The sequence below is a fragment of the Diadema antillarum genome, unplaced genomic scaffold (genome assembly GCF_040938485.1).
Source record: "Diadema antillarum isolate AM-2024a unplaced genomic scaffold, OU_Dant_1.0 scf00000069, whole genome shotgun sequence".
NCBI lineage: Eukaryota > Metazoa > Echinodermata > Echinoidea > Diadematoida > Diadematidae > Diadema > Diadema antillarum.
Window position 1 is genome coordinate 3,186,178 of NW_027270958.1, and position 26,153 is coordinate 3,212,330.

General features: G+C 38.5%; 1 protein-coding gene across 1 annotated transcript in view; it reads left to right on the forward strand.

The window, feature by feature from the left end:
- Positions 1-330: 330 nt before the first annotated feature.
- LOC139716710 (ATP-binding cassette sub-family B member 6-like) overlaps positions 331-26,153 on the forward strand; it is a 38,031-nt gene continuing 12,208 nt past the window's right edge. The window contains exons 1-14 of the mRNA XM_071628239.1: positions 331-361; positions 2,149-2,382; positions 3,368-3,868; positions 4,266-4,461; positions 5,481-5,579; positions 6,196-6,298; positions 6,979-7,068; positions 7,950-8,071; positions 8,990-9,099; positions 10,389-10,454; positions 11,156-11,281; positions 13,219-13,295; positions 13,758-13,821; positions 15,634-15,719. Of these exons, the coding sequence (XP_071484340.1) occupies positions 2,245-2,382; positions 3,368-3,868; positions 4,266-4,461; positions 5,481-5,579; positions 6,196-6,298; positions 6,979-7,068; positions 7,950-8,071; positions 8,990-9,099; positions 10,389-10,454; positions 11,156-11,281; positions 13,219-13,295; positions 13,758-13,821; positions 15,634-15,719 (1,778 nt within the window). The 5' untranslated portion in view covers positions 331-361; positions 2,149-2,244. The remainder of the gene's footprint in view (positions 362-2,148; positions 2,383-3,367; positions 3,869-4,265; positions 4,462-5,480; positions 5,580-6,195; positions 6,299-6,978; positions 7,069-7,949; positions 8,072-8,989; positions 9,100-10,388; positions 10,455-11,155; positions 11,282-13,218; positions 13,296-13,757; positions 13,822-15,633; positions 15,720-26,153) is intronic.

Here is a 26,153-nt window from a genome sequence, read left to right on the forward strand (position 1 = left end):
CCTATTGTGCAAAAAAAAAAAAGAAAACAGAAAAAAAAGTGGGGGTCCGAGCCCCCCCCCCCCCCCCCCGCCCCCCCCCCCCCCCCCCCCGTTCCTCCGGTCCTGTACCAAACAACATTATGACATCACACCTGTGTGATGCATTAGCGAGATTTTTGTAGAATACTGGAGAACCAATCATGACTTGACAAAAATGAGGATTAGGGTCCTATCCGACATGTATGCTGACTGGAAATAACGGAAGAGAGGAAAAATATCAAAACGGCTTGGAGAACAAATACGCTTATCGCCCTCTGCCTAGCCTGAGCTAGCTGAGCTGTGTGTGTTACATGAGCATCAGACCAGCGAGGGTAACGTGAAAGTAAGTTTTCGATTTCAGCTTCTCCCTTAAGTTTGCCTGAGTTGTTTTTAATCTTTTTGCTGGTTCCGAAAAGTATAGTATGTGGGAACTATTATGCTATTCGTTCAGGGTTCATGCATTATTTGTCAGTCTGCAGTATAGACGGTAGATCTGCTGTTGTACCGGTGTCGCTGTAAGTTGTTCCCCTTGCTTGCCGTGGCCTTCCCTGCGGGCTCCGCTATCGCTGCTGGCAGGTCCATGCCGCTCCGAGTCGTGGAGCTGTCAGGAACGCGAGCGTAGTACCAACATTACAACAGGGAGTGCTGGGCTGGCTGAAACATGTAACGACGAACGTTAACGTTAGGCCCCCTATTATTGTTTCCTTGTGCAGTTTTATTTGCTCTCGTTAATTTTTTCTTTCCCACCGTGCCCGTGTATTTTACACATGAAAATTCTTTTCTTGATTATTCCATTTGCTGTGATGTACACAGTACAGCCGCGCACATTCTTATAAAAAGTTGTAAGTGGGCATATTACTCAACTGAACAGCCCGAACGCGCTCCCAAACAGTCGTGGAGTGCTCCAGTTCCAACGACCCAGCGTTAGTAACTGTAAACCCTATAATAGACTGAGGTAGGCCAAAACAAGAATGCTAAAACTAAAAGGCAACAGTACGTTTTCTTCCACTGGCACTGTTCAACTTACAATTATCATGATAATTGATATCATCAAGACGGTTATTCAAGTAGGCCTACCGGTACCGCCCGGTATCACAGGAAGATGTTGCTGTTGTTTAGACAAATTTTGAAGAATTTATTACTTTTTCACCGCACTTCTTTGATTGACAATGTTTTTCAATCCTTAATTCTAAGTGTTGGCACCTAATTTTCTTCAGATAGAAGCATAACAAAACCAAGGAATTTAATTTACATCTTGTAGTGGTACTGACATTTCCACCATGCTATGCTAGTGGTGTGCTAACAACAGTTACATTTCTTCAGTTGATTTCATTTATTCAGTATGATGATGAGTGTTCTGGATTGGCCATTGCCAAGAAGACTATTAAATAATAATACTGGTAGGTTCTATACAGCAAGACTAGACTTTGCCCATAACTAGTTGCGTAACATTAGTCATTAGTAACAAACAAGCGTATGACTATGTCTGGAACTGAACCAATGTCAATAGCAGTTAACACCAGGCAGTCATGCATGCAAATATGGCATGTCAATTGAGCTCTTGGCTGTGATTGAGACTACATCTTAAAATATCGATATCACTCACGTAGACATTGACATGCACTGAATTCCTCCACATAATTATACACTCAGACTTGTGTACATTTTAACATACAGGTCTGTCAGTCTATAGTGTTGTGGTCTGACATGATACCCTGCTCTTGACTTGTTTCATTCAATGAATCTAGCTGTGACAGTTTGTTTTTCAAGACAGCCATACATGATGATAAACTGGGAAATTTTGAGATTGATTTGGTATTTATATTACGAGTTTTGCAGTTTTGTTTCATGTAAAAAGCTTCTCCACCAAGCAACTACAGATGATCTATTTCCTACCTGTCTCAGAAATAATGATTTTGAACAGATTTAAGGCAATCTATAAATGTAGTATGATGAAATACTTAGTAATTACACATGCTACTTTAGACATGTTAAAACTTATCAAAAAAATGCAAACTTGTGTTGGTAACTACTCAGTGTATCTGGTATATTGTATAGTGTTGGTAGAGGAGTAGCAGGTCAGAAGATGAAATGATAAATTCTGTTCGTATCCCACATTCTTCACAACAGATTGCACACTCAGGCATTCCAGCCCTAAGAGGTCATCTCTTCCAAGTGGCACAGTGTAGTCTCATTCTCTGGACCTTTTCCACCATCAAATCCACCATGGCGGATGCACCGTTTTGCCCCGGGAACACCAGTATGTTGCCCATTTGGGTGGACAAGGGCTTGTCAAGATGCTTCATGGAAACCCTCATCTCATCAATCATGTTCTTCATTGTCGTCGTTTTGGGAGGAATCCAGGTAATCAAATCAGTTGTAGAGCTCTTGTAGACAGGAGAGGATAAATGCACTGTAGTAATATGTTGTATGCCCTTTTGATTAGTCAGTGTCACAGTCTTTGGTGAAGACTAATCTATGACCATTTGTACAACAACAACAACAACAACAACAACAACAACAACAACAACAAAGACTGGAAGATTGAGGGTTCGAGTCCCTTCATGGTTGGGAAGCCAATGCATGAACTTGTTATCGATCAAAGTAAACAAACATTTATCAAGACATGTCAGATATTGAAAATCAACAAAATTCTAAGGAAGAATAATGATATATGCAAGAGTTTCATCTTCATCTTCATGACAGTGCTGTGTATGTCTGTGTCAGTGTGGATGGCAACTGAATTCCCTTGACTGCTTGTAGGTGTTGTCACAGAGTTTGCACAGGGAAATGAAACTTTTTGACATAAACAATCCTCTCCTATGACAACAAAGCTTATGATGTCACTCTAAAGCTACTGACTCAGTGACCTATAAAGTGAAAAGGTCATGTCCATAGAGACCAGAAAGAGACATGGAAAATGTGCATCTCATTGAAAAAAAAAAAAACAATAAAAAATAAAAACAAAACGATACAAAACAAAGCATTTTGGCCGTAGTCTGTTTTTGTTGCATTATTTCAGTGTTGTCAGGATAATCATTGGTTACGATGTCATGGAAATGTAAATTGTATGAGAAGGAGATTTGTAATTTGACGAATGATAGGATCATTGTGTACCAGTACTTTGTGCATAAATGAAGATTATAAAACCATGTCTGTGCAATGCTTGTCTTTCAAGATTTTAAGATTTTAATTACTCTTTGCACATTATACAATATATTGTTCTTCATTGTAATCATCATCTGTTGAAATGTGTGTGATTACTAATGAAATCAGAGAGGGTGATTTTAATACTTGGTAAAATGTATTCTTGTGTTTTGTTTCCTGGCCTTTTTATCAATGCCATTAGGTGTTGGTTTTCTGGAAGCGAGCAGTGAGCGTGGAGGCAAGGTTCCGGATGAACCCCAAATGGTTCCACTTTCAGATCGTCCTTACTACAGCCATGATCATCCAGTACATTGTGAGAATAATCCTCTATGCTGTTCTTCATGTTCCGCTGACCGGTGACATAGAACTCGGCACCTGTTTCTACATGGCAGCCTACATCGTCTCCATTTTTGTCATCTTCCTCGAACGCACTAAATTCCTCTCGTCAAACCGTGTCAGAGGTCACGGTTTCATCCTGCTCCTGTTTTGGACGCTGGCCTTCATCAATGAGAACCTGGCCTTCATCTCATGGGAGAGCCCCCACTACTGGTGGAAACATGAAGGCAGCTTTGAGCAAGGCATGCTGGGGCTCTGGGTGTGTCGCTATATCCTTACCTTCTTCCTCTTTGTGTTAGGTCTCAGAGCTCCAGGCCTTCCCAAGAAGAGCTACGTGCTGATCATTAATGACGATGCTCGGGAGATGGTGAGTGTGGTTTCCAGGGTCCTTGTGCCATCTTTGTGAGTAAATCATAATGGTGGTATGTCCTGCCCTAAAACTTTATGTTCATGTGAAGTCTTCTGCCTCATACAGAATCTTGATAAGAAAATGTCAATAGCAAACATAAGTTATAGATTTCTGATTCGCAGTTGAAGCAATAAAGAGTTAGATGGTCTTTGTAGACTTATTTAATAAACTGTTGTTTCTTGTATTTCTTGTACTTCTGTGGCAGGTACTAGCTCACCTAAGTTTCTGTTGATTGTCATTTGTTCCACCAAAGCTAAACTGCTATTCAGGATAAGACGTACAATTTTGCGAATGTGTCAACTTGTGATGTACAGTGCCTCCAAGCTTTCCTTCCAACCCTTTCTTACCTGTGTAGACCAATGAACCAGTGTCCAGTGGGCCCGAGAATCCCTCCACCTGGGCCAACGTGTGGTCCAAAGTGCGTATGATCTGGCCCTATGTCTGGCCCAAGGGTAACTGCCTCATGCAGCTACGAGTCTTGGTGTGCTTCATGATTCTTGTTGCTGGCCGTGTGATCAATGTCTTTGTACCCATCCTGAACAAAGAGATAGGTATGTATCAGAGCTGGTGTTGCCTTGTGCTGCTTGAAGCCATTGCAGTTTGTGGTAGAAGTAATCTACCCCATTAGCAAAGCGCTCTCTTTCTCAAAATGAAAATATATTAATTCATTTGGATATATAATGTCAACTCTTCTGATGTACATATCTGAATATTTTAAACAGATATGTCTAATTTATTTGCCCATTGCAATGTTCCATAATTTTGGACTAGACAAATTGTAATGTGATGAAAAACCTTTGCCTCCACTATTTTGACTCTAGGAACCAGTCTCTTGCATTTGAAGGAGTTGTACAAATTATATGGAATTCCCTTTGACAGTATGCCCTTCTACTTGTCAAAATAAACCCAACAGTATGAAAGATTTTTAATTCATGAGAAGAAATACTAGTCAGTTGTTAGTGCATTTTATTGAACTAAAAAGAAATCTTTCAGCATAATTACCAACCCACAACTTATATTGCTGATGCATGGATAGGAGATAGGCATGGTGAGCAATTATTCAATCTGTGGAAAAGAATAGGATCTGGTGTACAGTATGTATCATTCAGTAGAATAGATGTGGAGCTGTGCCTTTCATCAGCATAGTAAGAGACAGTCATACAGATGTAATTCACATGTCTAAAGGCCCTTGTGCTGATATGCTGTGCTGTGGTTCAATGTACTTGTGATTTTCGGTTCAAAATTTACTGGCTGCCTGGTTTGCTGTCTAAAAGCCATCTCTTGCTTAGTTCAAGAACTCTTTCTACAAATGGGTGATAGCATGTCTATAGTGGCTTTTGTCAGTAAGGCAACATGCAGCCAGTAATTATCAACACAGAGCTCTCTACAAATGACATTGAAGAATTCTCTGTAGCTGTTCTATGATATAAGCTGACTAAACATAGACAAGAGAGCCAGTACGTGTGCCCAAAATCCCAGGATAATGTTACCTCGTGACTACAGTGATATCGTCCCCTCTGTTGGATGCAACATTGACCTAGTGTTTCTCTGAATACCTCTCATATTTCAGTGGATGCATTGTCTGCAACTGGTCCTGGATTGCCAAAAATGCCCCTGAACTTCATCTTATTCTATGTTGGCTGCAAACTTCTGCAGGGCGGAGGTTTTGGTAAGATTTCACTCAAACTTAGTTTCCTCGTCAACTCATTGAAGACAAGAGAGATGGCTAAACTTGTTTTATTTGCTTGATTATAAAGATTCTTTGTGATATGTGTTCACGTAGATGAGCAAAGTGATATCAAATTTCAAAAGATTTGCTTATGACCAGGAAGGCCAAAATGACCATTTTTGTACTGACTGGTGTGCTAATTATTGATTGTGGAATCAATAGTTGACTCATTGTCCTTCTTTGTAAGTTTCTAGTATAATAAATCATAAATTGGACACTGAGCTGATCAAATATTCACGAATATTAACTTTACCTGCGGTATACTTGATTGACTTAAAAGTGAATTGCATTTTCAAGATTTTTAATGACATGATCTCTTTTTGTATAGTTGTTACCAGCACAGTATTATACTGGCAGGTTTTTTTTTTGTATGAAATATTTTTGTTTTACTATGTTTTTTTATTACTCTTTTTTGACATATCCAGTGCTAAGAAGTTTGTCCTTAGACAGTTGTCTGGTTTGAAGTATTTTAAAGAGAGAAAAAAAGGATCGTGATATATATACCCATGTACTTTCTGTGTATGATGTCTTTGCAAATATCTGTCATATACCACAGGGAGCCTGGGTCTCCTCAGCAACATGCGGTCGTTGCTATGGATACGAGTCCAGCAGTTCACTACCAAGGGTATTATGGTGCGGCTATTTGAACATCTCCACAAGTGAGCATCTGAAGATGGTCTGAAAACATAGAAGAGCCTTCTAGAAAATACTGTGAAGCAAGAATATCCATGACATGAAATTTTTCATGAATTGGAGAGAACTGCCTTTTTTTTTTTGGGGGGGGGGGGGGGGGGGGGGGGGGGGGCCATGAAATTTTCATGAATTGCCACTGGCATCCAGTGCTTTGTAGTTTAGACAAGAGCTTTCTTGTGAAATTTAATTTTGTGAATCTAGGCTTTCGCAAAATTGGCAAAATAAAAATGCACATGAACATTTCTGATATTACAGAAAATCATTCCCACGTACCTACTTTGTCTTGAAAGAAGAGAAATGCACCTAATATAATGTAGGAAAATTTTGAAGTTTTGATTTGTAAATTATTGTTTTGGTATATTTACATGCTGGTATATGAAAGTTATTCATTTGTCATCATCCCATGGATGACATAGACACAGGTGCTGAATATCATTTTATATTGCATAATCTTGTGTGTAAGTGCTTTGCTTTTATATGCAGTGTACTAGTTTAGTAGCACTTCTCTGAATATTTCAGTCTTGAAAGAACCGTCTGGTGAAGAAGGTTTCTGGGCATATGATTAAAGTTTTTTTTTAAATCTTACTAATATTGGTTTTGAGTGATAGTTGTACTGTTATATCCTCTCTCTTTTTTTTCACCGTAGTCTCTCCTTGAGATGGCATCTGAACCGAAAGACTGGTGAGGTTCTGCGTATGATGGACAGAGGTACGACTAGCATCAACAGTCTGCTGAGGTGAGGCAAAACATGGAGAGACATTACAGTGGACTCCCGTTGTAACAAAGTCCTTGGGACCGGTGGTTTTCTTTTGTTATAACTGAACAAAGAAACAATAAAAGTACATAGAGTGGATAATGTTGCGGCCTGAATTTTTACTTCATTGTAACCGGAATTTCATTATAACCGTGTTAGTTATAACGGGAGTGCATGGTAGCTGAAAAATTTACTTAGCACTATAAATGTAAACCTATGACATCACTTAGCACAGTTTTATCTCTGATCTCCATGTAAGCGCACACACAGCTGAAAAATCTTGACTGGAGTTGAACATTGCTGATGAGTGTATGCTTTGGTGTACATTATTTGCTGATGGGCAATTCTATTCTAGCAGGCCTGTGCTAGTCACGGTTTTTGAATGTACCCCGGTGGGCATCAAATCGAGATCAATTCAATCATCCTAATATTTTCTCATCATGCTGTCATCAGGTTGTTAACGCGTTGCATCACAATGATACTGCAGGATCCTGAGGGATTCTGCTCGTCATAATTTTGATGCAACGCCTAACTTAAAGGAGAGCAGAATGTTTGCAGGAGTGTGAGATTTCAGATTTTGATGTGATTTATGACTTTTTTTTTGAATGCCCAAAACCCACTTTTTCAGACTTTTAGCAATTCAGATGCATTGAAATTTTCACAGTTTGATGTACTTCAGACTTTTTTCCATTAAGTTTCAAATTTTTTTCAGATTTTTTTTTCTGCAAGTACTGTCACACCTGTGTATATGACACCAATTTTACTTGTGAAATAAGAACGCTTTGTGTGCATATTTGTTTGTGTCTGTGTCTATGACAATGATGACTGTAGAGATGTTACCTGTGTATTTTTCCGTTGCCTAGTTACATCGTCTTCAACATCCTGCCCACCATAGCTGACATCACCATTGCTGTGGTATACTTCATCACGGCATTCAACGCTTGGTTTGGTCTCATTGTCTTTGTCGCCATGGCTTTCTACATCTGTAAGTACTAATGAATGTATTCATAGCATCTCTGCACAGATTAAGAGCTTTCAATTGTATCTATTACCATAAATCACACGGCCCATTAATTACTGCAAAATGGTGGCATAGAGGCTGGAATCCATTATAATCATATTTCATTTTGTCGGTTTATATAGTCATCAATAAATTAATGAAAGAAAGGGCAGTAACATCTCGATACAAAGTATTTTACACCTATTAGAATTGATCCACTATTATGAAGAGACATCTACAAATGTACTCCCAGTCACAGATACACATGATGTACACTTGTAGATATTATTGCACATTATGTATTATATGGTAATGTGTTTTGTTGAATATTGTTGCTACCTATTAAATATGGTTCGTTTTTAGATGAATTGATTTGTAACTCTTTGATATTTATTTCAAATTTGCTTCAAATTAAGTTGACAAATGTGTAACAAGGTTTACACATGAAATTTTATTTTTCATAGAGTCAGTCTGTATTATCAACATATAACTTGCTGGTTAATGATAATGATGGCAATGAAATCAAAGAGTGTGTTTTATCATTGGACCTGCTCAAAGGGACAATCTCAACATACCACTGGCATTGTATTCAAATAGGCTGAATGTGATATTATCTGAGTTGATCCTGTCAGTTCTTGAACCTTGAACCTTGAAGTATTAATCCCTTTCAGCGGCTTCTTGGAACTATCCTGGTATGGTAGAGGAGTTCTGCAAGGTATCTTGCAGTTAGTACAGTTTTTAACCTTCAAATATTGATGTGAGACCACAATACATTGTCATTGTCCGAAGGAGCTGCGTATGCTTCTATTCATCTTCATGATTTTTATCATGCATTGCGCTATTGTGTATAGTATGATCTTTCCGTTGAAGTATATAAGATAAATATTGTGATTTCTGTTAAAGTTGCCACTGTTGCTGTGACGGAATGGAGGACCAAATTTCGGCGAGAGATGAATCTGAAGGACAATAAGATGAAACAGAAGGCGGTGGATTCACTCCTTAACTTTGAAACTGTGAGTCCTCAGTTTGCTATCTGTCATTAAAGGGATCGTACAGTTTTTGTTGAGACCTAATTTCAGGTTTCTAACATTTTTTGGTGAGATAATGAGAAACCTCTTATGAAATAGGAAAGAGGATGTAATTCTATGAGGAATTCAACATTTATTTGATGAAAATTTGTTTTGGAATGGCAGAGATATCCAAAACGGAGCAATTCTAATAAAGTGTGGGGCCCACCTTTTATTACTATCACTTTGTTTTACTTTGTTTTTGGATGTTTCAGTCATTCCAAACCCCATTCTCATCAAGTAAACTTTGAATTCCTCTTAAAATGGTATGCTTTGTACTGTTTCATAGGTGTTTTCTTGGTATCTCGCAAAAAGTTAAAAGCCCAATTTTCATCTCCACCGATACTGTACCATCTCTTTAATCCTTTCCCTATTTGAACTCTACTGGCAAAATATTCAGTCTGTAGGAATGATCATTTCTTGCTTCTAGTGAGTTAATCTGCGAGTAAAAATAGATGTAATCAAACATACATCGGAAAGTCAAACCCAAGTCTACTTAGGTATTAGCCTAGGTCAGGTATTGGCTCAGGAAGAAAAAATAATCTTGTGAACATTTAAAGGGATAGTATAGTATTGGTGGAGATGAGAATTAGGCTTTTAACCTTTTGTGAGATACAAAAATGTACCAAGAAACCACTTAGGAAATAGTACAGAGGATACCATTCTACGAGGAATGCAAAGTTTTTGATGAAAATCAGTTTTTAAATGGCTGAGGCACCCAAAAACAAAGTGACACAAAACGATCATAATAAAAGATTGGTCCCACCTTTATTAAGATTGCTATTTTTTTTATATCTCTGCCATTTCAAAACCAATTTTCATCAAATAAACACTGAATTCCCCATAATTACATGCCCTTTCACATTTCACAAGAGGTTTCTCATTATCTCACCAAAAAATATTAGAAACCTGAAGTTAGGTCTGAACCGAAACTGTATGATTGCTGAAACTTTCCACATTTTGAAACTGTCATTGTGAACATGTCATGTGATCACTAAATCTATGCAATTTTACGTGACACCAAAAATACCATTCGAAGGGTCTGTACAGGCCATGTCTTGTAATTATGTTACTATAAAATAAACTGCATTTGGGAATAGGAGCTCATTATACTTTATGTCTCTCTTTACTCTAAAAAAAAGTCTAATATCTAAAACTCAACTGTTTTAATGCTTTTTTTTTCATCCATCACTGACAGAAAATATTGATTTTCCTTTTTTTCCCTTATTACACAGGTGAAATATTACAACAATGAACTCTTTGAAGTCAACATGTACAACGAGGCAATCGTGAGCTATCAGGTAAACTCATGAACTATTCTCTTTCAGTGATACAAACCCTACATTTCAAAGAATCAAGTGGAACTCTTTATCGAAGTATTGCTAGGTAGAATCACCTGGAGAATGGATTAGTTAAGGATTAGTTAAGGATTAGTAGGCATAATGGAATCTTCCAGTCATGGTGTCAGGTGACCAGTCACATGAGTCATGGGAAAATGTTGGTGCGCCTCCATCACAAAACATTGGCAAGTCGTTGAGTTCTACTCAAACTTGGCTTCATAAGGAATTTTTGGCTTTGAGATAATAGATGGGTCACGTTGTTCAGCATTAATCATGATGATGTATACCAGGTACTCATACTTAGTAATCCATCCAGATGTTATAAGCTTAAAGAGATTATTAATTATCTGTGCTAGATAGTAGTATTTTGTAAATGGAATTGCTCGTTTTATATCAGTAGGATGGTTAATGGCTGAATGTGTAAGACTGAAGATTTTGTTCCCTCCCCTTCTGGGTTGAAATCCTTCATGAAAATATCCAGCTTTTCTTGTGACCAAAAGTCTCTGGGTCTTGAAGTATCTGCTGGTAATCAAAATTTATCTGTACATTGTAGATATGATAAATCCCTGAAGACAACATAACCATCTCTGCACCCGATGTTGTTCAGTGAGATTTTCATCTCCGAACTAAAGTGAGATCCCATATGTCTTTCCTGCCCACAGGTGAGTGAGTGGAAGTCGACGGCTTCTCTCTCACTGCTGAACTCGGCCCAGAATATTGTGATCAACGCTGGACTTCTTGTTGGTTGTTTGCTGTGTGCACACCTTGTTACGGAGCATAAACTCACTGTAAGTGGCAAATAGCCAGCCCTCCCTTCTGTATCGAGTAGAACAAATCAAACATACCACAGTATGACTGTAATACAAAGGCAGAAATTTTGCCCTTTTGCAAGTTTCATGAGGAGCCGAGATTCACAAAAGTAAATGCTCACGAAAGTTTTTAGGTACACAATTGTGCGTTACATCTCAGGTCAGTCTGAGTGCTCTCAAAGTCATTACTAGTAAGCATACTTTTAGTGTGTCAAGTACGCATTCGGTTTTATTCTGTGTTTTTGTATCGACTGCCAGTGTGTGTTCAATAAATCCCTGTATCACTTGTATATGTTGTATGGTATATTTATAATTTTGTCATGGCCAGTACTGTAGTTCTTGAATGTTGCTCCAATTCATGAAAATTTCATCTTTCTGGTTTTTCATTATGTTGGTAAAATCATTGCACTAAAGTTTAATCCATCTTTAGGCTTCTTCAGGGTTTTTTCAAAGAATCATGGATGAAAAGGACACACTGCCGTATTCTTATCAGGGATTCCCTGAAATATGTCTGAAACATCAATAATTACTTTGGGTTGCTTTAGTGTTTGTTTTTATGCCTCCGCCACGAAGTGGTGCCGGAGGCATTATGTTTTCAGGTTGTCCGTCCGTCCGTCCGTCCGTCCGTCCGTCCGTCCGTCCTTCCGTCCGTCCTTCCGTCCGTCCTTCCGTCCGTAATGAATTTTGTGGACAGCGTAACTAAAAAACCTTTTGAGGTATCCTAATGAAACTTGGCATGTATGTGTATTAGGGGGTGAAGTTGTGCCTATCAACTTTTGGGTGCACGTGCTCAAGGTCAAAGGTCAAAAGGTCAAGGTCAAATACCTAAAATTTCACTATTTCCACCATAACTATGCAATGCTTGAAGATATTTTCTTGAAACTTAGTGTATACATGTATTACCCAATTAAGATTCTCTGGTGAAAGTTTGGGGTCATGAGGTCAAAGGTCAAAGGTCAAAAGGTCAAGTAAAAATATTAAAACTTCACTTTTTTCTCCGTATCTTGGAAATTGTTCAAGGTATCTTCATGGAACATAGTATATATACATGTACTGACTGGCAGTGATTATCTAGAGGATTTAGGGTTCATGGGTCAAAGGTCAGGGGTCAAAGGTCAAGAGCAACACTTCGAAATTTTACTATTTCCCTCATATTTATGCAATGCCAGCAGGATTATTATTTTTTTTTTTTACACTTGGTGTATGCATGTATAACCTAATAGAGATTCTCTGGAAACTTTCTTTTTTCTTCTTTTTTTTTTTGTTTGCCTCAAAGGTCAAAAGGTCAAAGATCAAGGGAAAGTGCTGAACTAACTTTTTCCTCCATATCTCAGAAGTGGCTCAAGTTATCTTGAAACTTACTACATATTTATGCATGTTGTGCCTGACAGTGATTATCCTATGAATCTTAGGGTCAAAGGCCAGATGAAAATGGTAACGATGAACTTTTCAATACAGAAATTGCACTTTTTCTCCATACCTTGAAAATTACTCAATGCGTTATAAACTTATGAATGGGTCAAAGTCAAGTTAAAGTCCTTAAATCCCCAAATACATGCTCTCCTATTCATCCAATTAAACCTACAAATGTAGGTCAAGGAAGATGAATATTCAACATATCTGTGACAAACTTGTCATTTTAATATTTTGCCAATTTTGTGAAAATGTAATCACACATTGTCTACATGTACTATAGACCTATTAGGAGAATCATGCATTATGGCGGAGGCATACCAGTCGCCTTAGCGACATTTCTAGTTTTAATTTAATACTAGCATATGTCTCTTTTTGATAGAAGTTCATATGGGAAAGCAAAAGTTATACTCACTTTGTATTCATGACAAAGCTGTGTATTAATAGAAAATAGAAACATGCCATTTTCAATCCCTGTTTTTTGTTTTTTTTTTTACCACCAGGCTGGAGATTATGTGCTCTTTTCATCATACATCATGCAGCTGTACAGCCCTCTAAACTTCTTTGGAACCTACTACAGGTGAGTGAATAAACTTCATAATTATGCTATTGGATAGCGGCATGGGAGCCAATGATTTCAAGCAACCTCTCTCTCTCTCTCTCTCTCTCTCTCTCTCTTTCTCTCTACTCTCTGTCTATCTATCTATCCATCCATCTATCTATCTGTCTATCTCTTTGTCTTTCTATCTATTTGTCTATCTATCCATCCGTCTATCTGGGTCACAAAGAAACTCTTGCATCATTTAAACTCGGTCAAACATGTAACATACTGCTTTCAAAATTGAATGTTTTTGTAAGAAATTACATGTTCACATTTGTGTAGAGAGGAAATATGAGACATACATAACAATGCATGGTTTGCATAATGAATGAAATTTTGTCCTGATGTTTTCAACTGAACACTTTGGGCAGGTAAGAAACAAAGACTGCTTTATTTGAAATGCAAATTTGTCAATCATTATTTCTTTTTTCTTTTCGTCAGGATGATCCAACAAGCCTTCATAGACATGGAAAACATGATTGATTTATTGGAGGAGAAGAAAGATGTAAGTTAAGTTCCAGTTCTATTTTTAAAGTACCGGTAATAAGAATGCCTTTGTTTTTAGGGACTATCAATTTTTTGAGACTTAGCTCTTACAATTTAATTTGGTGTTGTCCATGTCATTTGCATTTATGGTGAGGGTCATTTGGAACATGTTTTTTCATTGTTATGGAATAACTTTTGCCACAAGGTGTAAAAATTTGGTATAAAATGTTGCAGTCTTGGCAGAATCTTCACCAATAGTGTTTCAGACTTGAGTCTTCACCAGTTGTTGCAGATTTGAGTCTTCAAGTCATTTTTGGCAAAATGCAATGTTCACATATCACTGTTAGAATGAAAAAACCGTGTACATGTATCTAAAAAATGTCAAATGATCAGGAGAGTGAAAAAACATGGCAGCCAAAGCACAAAAGTAAATGGGATTGCTTTTCTTTTGACTAGTCACAGTGGCTTCATTTCTGTGGTTAGACAACTAGGATTTGGACAGAACATCACTTACATTGATTATCTGACCATTAATCCAGGAGAAAAGTGATTTTCACCGATATTTTGAGGTACAAAGTCTTGTCACCCCATCGACGATGTGTCTCTATTGATGTCTTATACAGGGCTGATTGAAGAACATGGTAATGTTTCATAAAATGGTTATCAAATTCTTTAATTTTATGGAGGTGTTAAAATTTTATAACCCAAACAGCTGTATCATATTCAAAGGATATTGAATCAGAAGAGAAAAGATGTGTTTTGACTGGTAGAAGGTTTACAGTGCACCATGTATTCTTTCCTTGGTATGTACTGGTATGTGGCCCTGACCATATGCATACCCAAGAAAGAATGGTCAGGGCCATATACATATCCAAGAAAGAATGCATGGTGCACTGTTAACCTGTTGAGGACGAGTCCTGAGTATACTCGGGCAAGCATCTATGGGAAATGCATGTTGTAGCAAAATAAAACCATCCTCAACAGGTTTAATAAGCCTTCTGCCACTCACCATTCTACTGCCACAAAGCCTTCAAAAATTTCAAAAGATGAGTCTTCATGTATATGTTGATTGATAATATGATGAAGATCAAATATCATTGGAAAACATTAAAGTGCCTTTCCTCAGCATATTCATATGTTTTCTTGAACCTGTGAGCAACTTTTTATGTACACCGAGTAACATGACAATGTCATCATGCATGTAAACTTGCAAAGTTTCGCTAATTATAAGTTTCATAGTATAATGCTATGTTTACACCATGTTCCCGGCGGCTGTTGGCCCAAAACGTAGTGTGCCATGGGTAGATGGGATATTCTCTGCTGTTTCCCCTAGTGAACTTATTCTAGTGTTGTTCATTCCAGTTCTCGCTCCAGTGAACGTGTGGCTATCAGAGGCCATTCTTGTGGTATCTGGTCAGGCTAGACTACGCAATATTTTCTGTCGCATCCTGCTGCGGACTGCGTCCAAGTTTTGTTTACGGCCTGTTATATGCTGTCACGCGTTGTTGTGTTCTCCATGTTTTATTACAGTCTACAAGGTTTCTCATTGGCCTCATGACTGCCGTGGCAAATTTTTTGACAGTTAAGAAATCTGACACGGCATCCATGGCAATCACTGCCTGTCACATTTCTCCATCCCGACTCAGCACATTGTCATGTGTCCATCCCATTTTGTCCACGGTGGCCTGAAACATGACTGCTGTGGCCACTGGGAACATGGTGTAAATAAAGCATTACGGTTTACCAGTTACAGCAGACTATAACTAGCCAAAGGCAATACCTTAGTGTCCAAGTTTACCTTTCCTTTCAATTCTCTCTTGTTAAATGCCAGATTTCAGATGACCCCAAAGCAAGGGATTTGGTTGTCCGTCGGGGTCGAATCGAGTTTAAGAATGTGAGCTTCTACTATAATGAACAGTAAGTACACGTGTGTACCCTTTATCTGTCTTACCCTCATTACTGCTATTATCAGCAATAACCTGCTTGTGTACAATGTTAGTGGCAAGTTTGGATAGTAAGCCTGAGATTGTTCACATGGATATTTGTTATGCAAATTCACTCCCTCTCAACTTGCTATTAATTTATAAAAGTGTACATTTAAAATATCCATTGATCAAAATTTCAGGCTGAAATGTAAAATGTTAGAAAGATGTTCCCATCAAAATACGATCAAATAATGTTTTTACATACACAGTCTACTGTTGCTGGCACCTACAGTATAATGGCATGCCTATAATTATAACCAGAGCATAATCAGCTAACAATACCTCTACAGTATGTCCCCCCAAAAAGTTACAATCAGATTTTCGCATTGATGACACCCAATATGATTAAACTGTCTAAATGCTACTTCAGGGTCTTAAAATATAACATTTTAGCTCTATTTTGTTGAAAACCCCATTCGATTTGGTTAAGCGGTCACAGAGAAATGTGGATTGTTGTAAAGCATGTCATGAGTCTGATTCTTCGAAGTTTAACACTTCGATGCTCTTGTGTGTGAATAATAGACAGAACTTGGAGGGAAGAGATTTCCGATATCCTCTTAAAAATTCCTCATTTCTCTTTGACCACTGAAGCAAATCGAATGGGGTTTTCTGTAAGATGTGGGCAATGAGTTATAGTTTCATACCCATAATTTGTATTTAGATTGATTCAATATTTTTAAAGATATCATTGCGGAGGGTCCCGTTATAATTTTTTTGGGGGACATACGGTACAGTGTCACATACCAGAGTAAGCAAAGCAATTGACGACTTTTCAGTATCTATACCTTGCAGGGAGCAAGAAAAACAAACAAGCAAACAAACAAATAAACAAACGAGACATGAAACTCGTCACTTTAAAGACGAGTTAGGTGATACGCTTGGGGTCATCAGATATCGGTTATCCGTGATCGACAAAGAAAAGAATGCAATATAGCACCTGGAAGTTATAATGAGATACTTAGTTGAACTTTTTTGGGCCTACATTATTCAGATCACATTTGTTTTTCTGTCACACAAACTAGGTGGAAATTCTGTGCGTGTGCGACTAAGTTGATTTACGGACTTTTTGAGTACGTACAGTGCATAAACTTAGATCCCGTTAACGGTGCGGGGCTGGGCGGAGCCGCGGCCGCGGCCAACCTCAATTGCGAGGCCGAGCCCCGCAATTTAGTCCGTTTACACTGCCGGACTCGACCGCGCTTTTGATTCAAACCTTTCATTATTTTGTCGTAGTGGCGCTCTACTTGTAAACAAACGCAATTTGGTATTGTCTGGTTTTCAGATCCTTTGCCAACTGAATTCCGTGGCGACGAAGTCGCCGTTCGGGCAAAGGCTTTTGCCGAAGGAGAAAATCCTTTGCAGGACAAAACCACCTTCAACTATACTAGTTTTCGACGTTGCAGTGGTTAATATCCTGAATAGCGAAATAGTACAGGCGAGGGTTTGGAAGCCAGACTAGAATTGGCCGCGCATTTAGCCCAGTTTGCGTTTACACTGAGAAAAAGGCCGGGCGCGACCGCGGCTCGGCCGCGGCCGAGACCACCTCCAGAGCGTGGCCTAATGCGAGGCCAAATTTGGCCCCGCATTTGGCCTTTTGCGCGTTTACACCGAAATGAAGGTGGGCTCGGCGCGGCCGAGCCTCACACTGTAAACGGGGTCCAAGGGATCCTCGGCACGTACAAATAAAACATGACAATTAAGTGTTTATAACCATCCTGGCTTTAACAGTGGCCTTTTAAAACATGACCTTTGACCATTATTTACATAACCAATATGACTCCCTCTAATCTTGCTATCATAATGATCAGTTCAGAGAGCTCTTACAGCTATATACAAGCCTGTGAGATTTATCAGCAGTAAAACCAATGAAGCCTCCGATACAAAACAAGGGATACAGAGCAAGTGAGTCTGTTTACATGAGAATGTGATTTATCCTGGACGAAAGTGATACCTCAATTAAAGAGAAAAGGGCAAAAGAAAAACGGGCCAAACGTACGGCTCCAGCGAAAGAGACATCGCCTTTAACCATGTAACTATAGGTCTCCTCCAACTAAGAGTACACTTTGAACGAAAGCTTATACGTGAATGATAATTTATGACGATCTCACGTGATCGACACACATTCAAAGGGGAGAGTTAGAAGTGGAAGGAGTGCTTAATCGTGTCATTAATAATTCCTAATCAATGACACCCCTACTATAGGCATATCATAATTTCTCATCTAAAATCAATGGCCTATAGGACTCATGCACCATTGCTTGTATCTTGCATAAACTTTGTTTTTTAAGCTTTGAGTGAAACGTGTCATAACATAACTCTGTAATTCCATCAGCAGTGATTGACATGATAAAGAAGAGAGATATATCACCGTATTGAACGCTTAGAACCTAAGGGGGGGGGGGGGGTATTATAGCATGATACTCGGTTCTTTACTGCCCAGATGCCAACAACACCCATCACCCACGGCCACGCATAGAGAAACAACCATGGCGAAAATAAAACTTTCCTTTCTCATAGGCAGAATGACACAGAACCCCGTCAAACACACTTCACTTTTATTGGCAGGGATGGACATGAAAAAATTCATTACTAATACTAAACAGCGTATGCATTCCATTCATGTGGCGCGAGATACCTCTATAGCAACATAAAGCCTGTCTTCAACTCCGTTGGTCGAACAATGACAACTTGAAATTTCAAAGAGATGAGTGAGACGCTATATTCACCTGGCCTAGAGTTAATTTATTCAGTTCTCATTCCTACTTCAAGTTGGGTTATGTTAGTGTAATCATTCCCATCTGCAGTATAACAAAACCAAAGTGAGGGAAAAGGGGAGAGAAAAACGAGAGGTGGCAGAAGTAAAACTGCATGCACAACTGCAATCCATATCATTGCGTGTGACAAGTGAAGCAAAGGTATTAGTTGTTTAGCAGTGTTTTATGAGCATAAACAGGCAAATAGACAGACAATGTCAAATATAAAAACCATCAATTTAATGTCTGAGAAGATGGTAAACAAGATGCATTGAAACTGTAACTAAATCGCTGCTCTTCGACTCGGTCAAGGAACGTCCAACTTTATATTCAACAAAAAAAAAATGTTAGGGGAAAGAAACAAATTTAGATATAACATTCGTAAATTAAAAACAAGAAAAAGAAAATGTCCACGTCAGGATTTTAAAAAACGCCGCACGCCGCATTATATTCTAGATGGGAATACGGTGTTGATGCAAAGGTCCAATGATTGTCTCATTACTTTAAAAGCAATCTATGGTTCCCTTACCATCACCAGTACCACACCACAATGACGTCTCTAAAATCAATGGTGGCACATTTATCATTGCATCGTGTATTAACTCCCTTTTCCTAAACTACCAGTGGAACGTGTCATATTATAGTGTGTATTTCGATCAGTAGTGATTGACTTTAAAGAAGAAAGATAATGCAAAAAATTGAACGCTTACCACATTGCTTATAGGGCTATTCCAGTTTGGTACTGATCTGTTCTATTCTCCAAGATGCCAGCAACATATATCACCTATGGCTAACTAGTGAAACAGCCATGACGAAAATAAACGACAGAGAACCCCGTCATAATCACTACACTTGGAAAGGTGTTGCCCGAAATTCCTCATTATGAAGCAATATCAAGTCACTTCCTTCCCTGCCTGTCTTTAACTTCGTTATTTGGTCAAACAATAACAACCTGGAATTCCAAAGAGATAAGCGAGACGCCATGCACCTGGACTAGAGTTAATTAATTCAGTTCCCATTCATGTTAGTTATGTAAACGTACACGTTCCTAAATATCCTGCTACAGTATAACAAGAACAAATGAAGAGAAAAGGAAAGAGAAAACGAATGGTGGCAAGCGGGGTACTGTGTCAAGGGGCAATTTACAACATTACGTGTGACAAAATTAAAGAAGCAAACCCAACCTCCAAACTCCAGTGCAAAACAAGGGAAATAGAGTAGCTGTGTTCATGACATAAGAGTGAAGCTGAACTGCAGAAAAAAAAAGAAAAAAAGAAATAAAAGGGAAAAGTCCTGCGGGACTCGATTAACTTCTCTCCTTCCGGTCGGGCATTATAAACACGCAGCGTGCTAAGCGATTCTGCCACACGGAAGATCCGATGATCTTGTGCGAAACTTAAATCTATCTATGTATGCTATACACAACACAAATTTACATTGATATTCAGTTTTTTGGCTATATACGTCAAGTGACTGATAGCGCTATTCAACTTCCCACGAGTGGCCGCGTGGATTCGATCAATATACAGTTACAAAGATAAATCGGGAATCGTTTCAACCAGATTCCATTCTCATTTTCAGTGATCGACAACGAAAATAATGTTAAGTAGCGACTTGAAGTAATATTGAGAAATATTCGTGAAGTCCAATTCTTTATACAGTCCTACATAATTCAGATGAAATTGTTTCTGTCATGCAACTAATTGAAAATTTCGTGTGGTGTCGGCGTGTTCAAGTAAGTTGATTGGAAAGGATATGTGAATAAATATTTACCAATAGGTCTTTATATTGTAAAAAAAAAAAAAATCAAACATGGCCATGCGGTCTTTTAAGAGTCATCTTCACTTTAACATTTGTAATTTCAAGTCCAAGTTGCCTGTCAAAGCAATGTGGTCTCCAACACAAAACAAAGGGATATTGTGTGTGTCTGTGTGTGTGTGTGTGTACGTTTACATGAAAACGTGATTTCTACATGGACGAAGGTGAATACTCCATAAAAGAAAAAAAGCAAAAGATATAAGTATTTTGTTTCGTGCTCCTTTGGAGTTCGAACCCGTACGTGTGCAACATCACGTCTCTTGTGACGTCGCCTTTATCCTCTCGGCCATGTACGTCTTGACGAGAAAATTTGAGGAACGTAAGCTTATAATGTGAAAGATGATTCAGGAATCGTTTGGTCCACATTCCATTCTCATTTTCAGTTTTTAGCTGCAAAATTATCAACCTGATGAGGAGATTTGAAAAAATAAAATGCATGATTACTGCAGCTTTTTGTCTGAGCTACCACATACTTAAGTTTGAGAGGAAATGGAGCAAAATCAGCTGAAATAAAGGTGCTTAAACGTTGTCAAGTCAATGCATGGTTTTAAAAAAAATCACCTCCCATAGACATAACACGTCAACTTGTCTGATTTTGAGTCTTTACCTTTAATCACAATTTGAAGTATGATGGTAAGTCTTCTCGAACTAAGAGTGTGGAACGGAAGCTTCTACGTGAAAGACGAATCATGACGATCACCCGTGACCGACACATCTTCAAAGGGATCAGTTATTAGAGGTGGAAGCCCTCGTGCCAAGATATTGTCTCAGCAATTCCAAAGCAATGATACCCTTACATTTAGGTATACCATAATTTCCCTCTGAAATCATTGGTATTATTCATGTACAATTGCTTGCCTTGTTTATAAACTTTGCTTTACAAACTTTCGGTGAAAGGTGTCATAACATAATTCTGTAACTCCATTAGCAGTGATTGACTACATAAATAAAGATATATCAAATTGAACGCTTAGCGCGTATAACTAAGGGGGATTTTAGCCTGATGCTGTGCTATTCACTGCTCAGATACCAACAATACTCACACCTACGGTTACGTATAGAGAAATAGCCATGACGAAAATAAGGTTTTCCTTTTCTTTGGCAGATAGACACACAACCCCTTTGAACATACTATAATTGACAAGGAGGGACATGAAAAAGTTCATTACTACTACTAAACAGTGATGCCTTCTACTCATGTGGCACAAGATACCTCTATAGCAACATAAAACCTGTCTACAATTCCGTTATTGGGTCAAACAATAACAACTTGAATTTGAAAGAGACGAGCGAGACGCCATACACCTGGCCTAGAGTTAATTTATTCAGTTGCCATTCCTGCTCCGGTTGTGTTATGTAAATTATTTTCCGACCTGTCTTGTGCAGTGTAACAGGAACAAACGTAGAGAAAAGGAAAGAGAAAATGAAAGGTGGCAAGCGGGGCACTGTATACCAAGGGCAATTTACAACATTACGTATGATAAATGAAGCAAATCCAACCTCCAGCCTCCGACAAAAAAAAAGGGGAACTTGAGTGACTGTGTGTCGTGGGGTAATGACATCGGAATGAAGCTGAACTGCCAAAAGAAAAACAAAGAAAGAGAGAGAAAAAAAATAATAGCGTCCTGCGGGTCTCAAACATCTCGTCCTAAGGTGGTGTGTAATGACCATGCAGCGCGCCAAGTGACTATAAAGCCACACGGCTGTCCCAAAGATTGGATGTGAAATTTATATCTTTATACCATATACAACATGAAAAAGTTCATTACTACCACTAAACAGTGATGCCTTCCACTCATGTGGCACAAGATACCTCTATAGTAACATAAAACCTGTCTACAACTCCATTATTAGGTCAAACAATAACAATCTGGAATTTCAAAGAGATGAGCGAGACGCCATACACCTGGACTAGAGTTAATCAATTCAGCTCCCATTCCTGCAAGTTATTTAAACGTACATGTTCCTACCTATCCTGCTACAGTATAACAATAATCAATGAAGAGAAAAGGAAAGAGCAAACGAAAGGTTGCAAGCGGGACACTGTAACAAGGGGCAATTTACAACATTAAGTGTGACAAAATTAATGAAGCAAACCCAACCTCCAAACTCCAATGCAAAACAAGGGAAATAGAGTAGCTGTGTTCATGACATAAGAGTGAAGCTGAACTGCAGAAAAAAGAAAGAAAAAAAGAAATAAAAGGGAAAAGTCCTGCGGGACTCGATTAACTTCTCTCCTTCCGGTCGGGCATTATAAACACGCAGCGTGCTAAGCGATTCTGCCACACGGAAGATCCGATGATCTTGTGCGAAACTTAAATCTATCTATGTATGCTATACACAACACAAATTTACATTGATATTCAGTTTTTTGGCTATATACGTCAAGTGACTGATAGCGCTATTCAACTTCCCACGAGTGGCCGCGTGGATTCGATCAATATACAGTTACAAAGATAAATCGGGAATCGTTTCAACCAGATTCCATTCTCATTTTCAGTGATCGACAACGAAAATAATGTTAAGTAGCGACTTGAAGTAATATTGAGAAATATTCGTGAAGTCCAATTCTTTATACAGTCCTACATAATTCAGATGAAATTGTTTCTGTCATGCAACTAATTGAAAATTTCGTGTGGTGTCGGCGTGTTCAAGTAAGTTGATTGGAAAGGATATGTGAATGAATATTTACCAATAGGTCTTTATATTGTAAAAAAAAAAATCAAACATGGCCATGCGGTATTTTAAGAGTCATCTTCACTTTAACATTTGTAATTTCAAGTCCAAGTTGCCTGTCAAAGCAATGTGGTCTCCAACACAAAACAAAGGGATATTGTGTGTGTCTGTGTGTGTGTGTGTGTACGTTTACATGAAAACGTGATTTCTACATGGACGAAGGTGAATACTCCATAAAAGAAAAAAAGCAAAAGATATTTGTTTCGTGCTCCTTTGGGGTTCGAACCCGTACGTGTGCAACATCACGTCTCTTGTGACGTCGCCTTTATCCTCTCGGCCATGTACGTCTTGACGAGAAAATTTGAGGAACGTAAGCTTATAATGTGAAAGATGATTCAGGAATCGTTTGGTCCACATTCCATTCTCATTTTCAGTTTTTAGCTGCAAAATTATCAACCTGATGAGGAGATTTGAAAAAATAAAATGCATGATTACTGCAGCTTATTGTCTGAGCTACCACATACTTAAGTTTGAGAGGAAATGGAGCAAAATCAGCTGAAATAAAGGTGCTTAAACGTTGTCAAGTCAATGCATGGTTTTAAAAAAAATCACCTCCCATAGACATAACACGTCAACTTGTCTGATTTTGAGTCTTTACCTTTAATCACAATTTGAAGTATGATGGTAAGTCTTCTCGAACTAAGAGTGTGGAACGGAAGCTTCTACGTGAAAGACGAATCATGACGATCACCCGTGACCGACACATCTTCAAAGGGATCAGTTATTAGAGGTGGAAGCCCTCGTGCCAAGATATTGTCTCAGCAATTCCAAAGCAATGATACCCTTACATTTAGGTATACCATAATTTCCCTCTGAAATCATTGGTATTATTCATGTACAATTGCTTGCCTTGTCTATAAACTTTGCTCTACAAACTTTCAGTGAAAGGTGTCATAACATAATTCTGTAACTCCATTAGCAGTGATTGACTACATAAATAAAGATATATCAAATTGAACGCTTAGCGCGTATAACTAAGGGGGATTTTAGCCTGATGCTGTGCTATTCACTGCTCAGATACCAACAATACTCACACCTACGGTTACGTATAGAGAAATAGCCATGACGAAAATAAGGTTTTCCTTTTCTTTGGCAGATAGACACACAACCCCTTTGAACACACTATAATTGACAAGGAGGGACATGAAAAGTTCATTACTACTACTAAACAGTGATGCCTTCTAATCATGTGGCACAAGATACCTCTATAGCAACATAAAACCTGTCTACAATTCCGTTATTGGGTCAAACAATAACAACTTGAATTTGAAAGAGACGAGCGAGACGCCATACACCTGGCCTAGAGTTAATTTATTCAGTTGCCATTCCTGCTCCGGTTGTGTTATGTAAATTATTTTCCGACCTGTCTTGTGCAGTGTAACAGGAACAAACGTAGAGAAAAGGAAAGAGAAAACGAAAGGTGGCAAGCGGGGCACTGTATACCAAGGGCAATTTACAACATTACGTATGATAAATGAAGCAAATCCAACCTCCAGCCTCCGACAAAAAAAAGGGGGAACTTGAGTGACTGTGTGTCGTGGGGTAATGACATCGGAATGAAGCTGAACTGCCAAAAGAAAAACAAAGAAAGAGAGAGAAAAAAAATAATAGCGTCCTGCGGGTCTCAAACATCTCGTCCTAAGGTGGTGTGTAATGACCATGCAGCGCGCCAAGTGACTATAAAGCCACACGGCTGTCCCGAAGATTGGATGTGAAATTTATATCTTTATACCATATACAACATGAAAAAGTTCATTACTACCACTAAACAGTGATGCCTTCCACTCATGTGGCACAAGATACCTCTATAGTAACATAAAACCTGTCTACAACTCTGTTATTAGGTCAAACAATAACAATCTGGAATTTCAAAGAGATGAGCGAGACGCCATACACCTGGACTAGAGTTAATCAATTCAGCTCCCATTCCTGCAAGTTATTTAAACGTACATGTTCCTACCTATCCTGTTACAGTATAACAATAACCAATGAAGAGAAAAGGAAAGAGCAAACGAAAGGTGGCAAGCGGGACACTGTAACAAGGGGCAATTTACAACATTAAGTGTGACAAAATTAATGAAGCAAACCCAATCTCCAAACTCCAATACAAAACAAGGGAAATAGAGCAGCCGTGTTCACGGGTTACGTACACTTGATAAAATAATATGATAAATGACATCGGAGTAAAGCTGAACTGCCGAAAAAAAAAAGAAAAAGAAAGAACGGGAAAAGTCCTGCGGGAGTCGAACTTCTCTCCTTCCGGTATGGCGTTATGAACACCCAGCGCGCTAAGCGATTACGCCATACGGCTGTCCTGAAGATCGAATGAGAAACTTAAATGTATAATAACACTGTCGTTATAGCGTTGACTTGTGATGGCGCTATTCAACTTCCCACAAGTGGCCGCGTGGATTCGACCAATATCCAGTTGCAAAGAACAATCGGGAATTGTTCCGTACAGATTGCATTCTCATTTTCAGTTTTTAACTACAAAATTGTCGACCTAATGAGGAGATTTGAAAATATAAAATACATGATGACTGCAGCTTATTGTCTGAGCTACAACATACTTAAGTTTCAGAGGAAATGGAGCAAAATCAGCTGAGATAAAGGTGCTTAAACGTTGTCAAGTCAATGCATGGTTTTTAAAAAAATCACCTCCCATAGACATAACACGTAAACTTGTCCGATTTTGTGTCTTTACTTTTAATCACAATTTAAAGTATGATGACGTCATCAAATTTTAAAACCATGACATGGACTTGAAAGGCAAATGTTCAAAGCAAAACATATCTGAATTTGGGGTAATATTAAGCTTAAACAATAGAGATACGAGCAAATGAATGTCAGAAACAGTACCTCAAAAAAATTAATTCCACTTTTTTGATTTCAGATGATGATATGATGACGTCATGAGTTTTCCTGGCAATATCGGTACTTGAAACGTTATTTCCAATTCATATGCTTTTGTAATATGCAAGAGAAATATAGGGTCAATGGACGATTTAAAGAGCTATGGCGAAATAAACAAAGACATGTTTTTTCACTATATTTGCAGA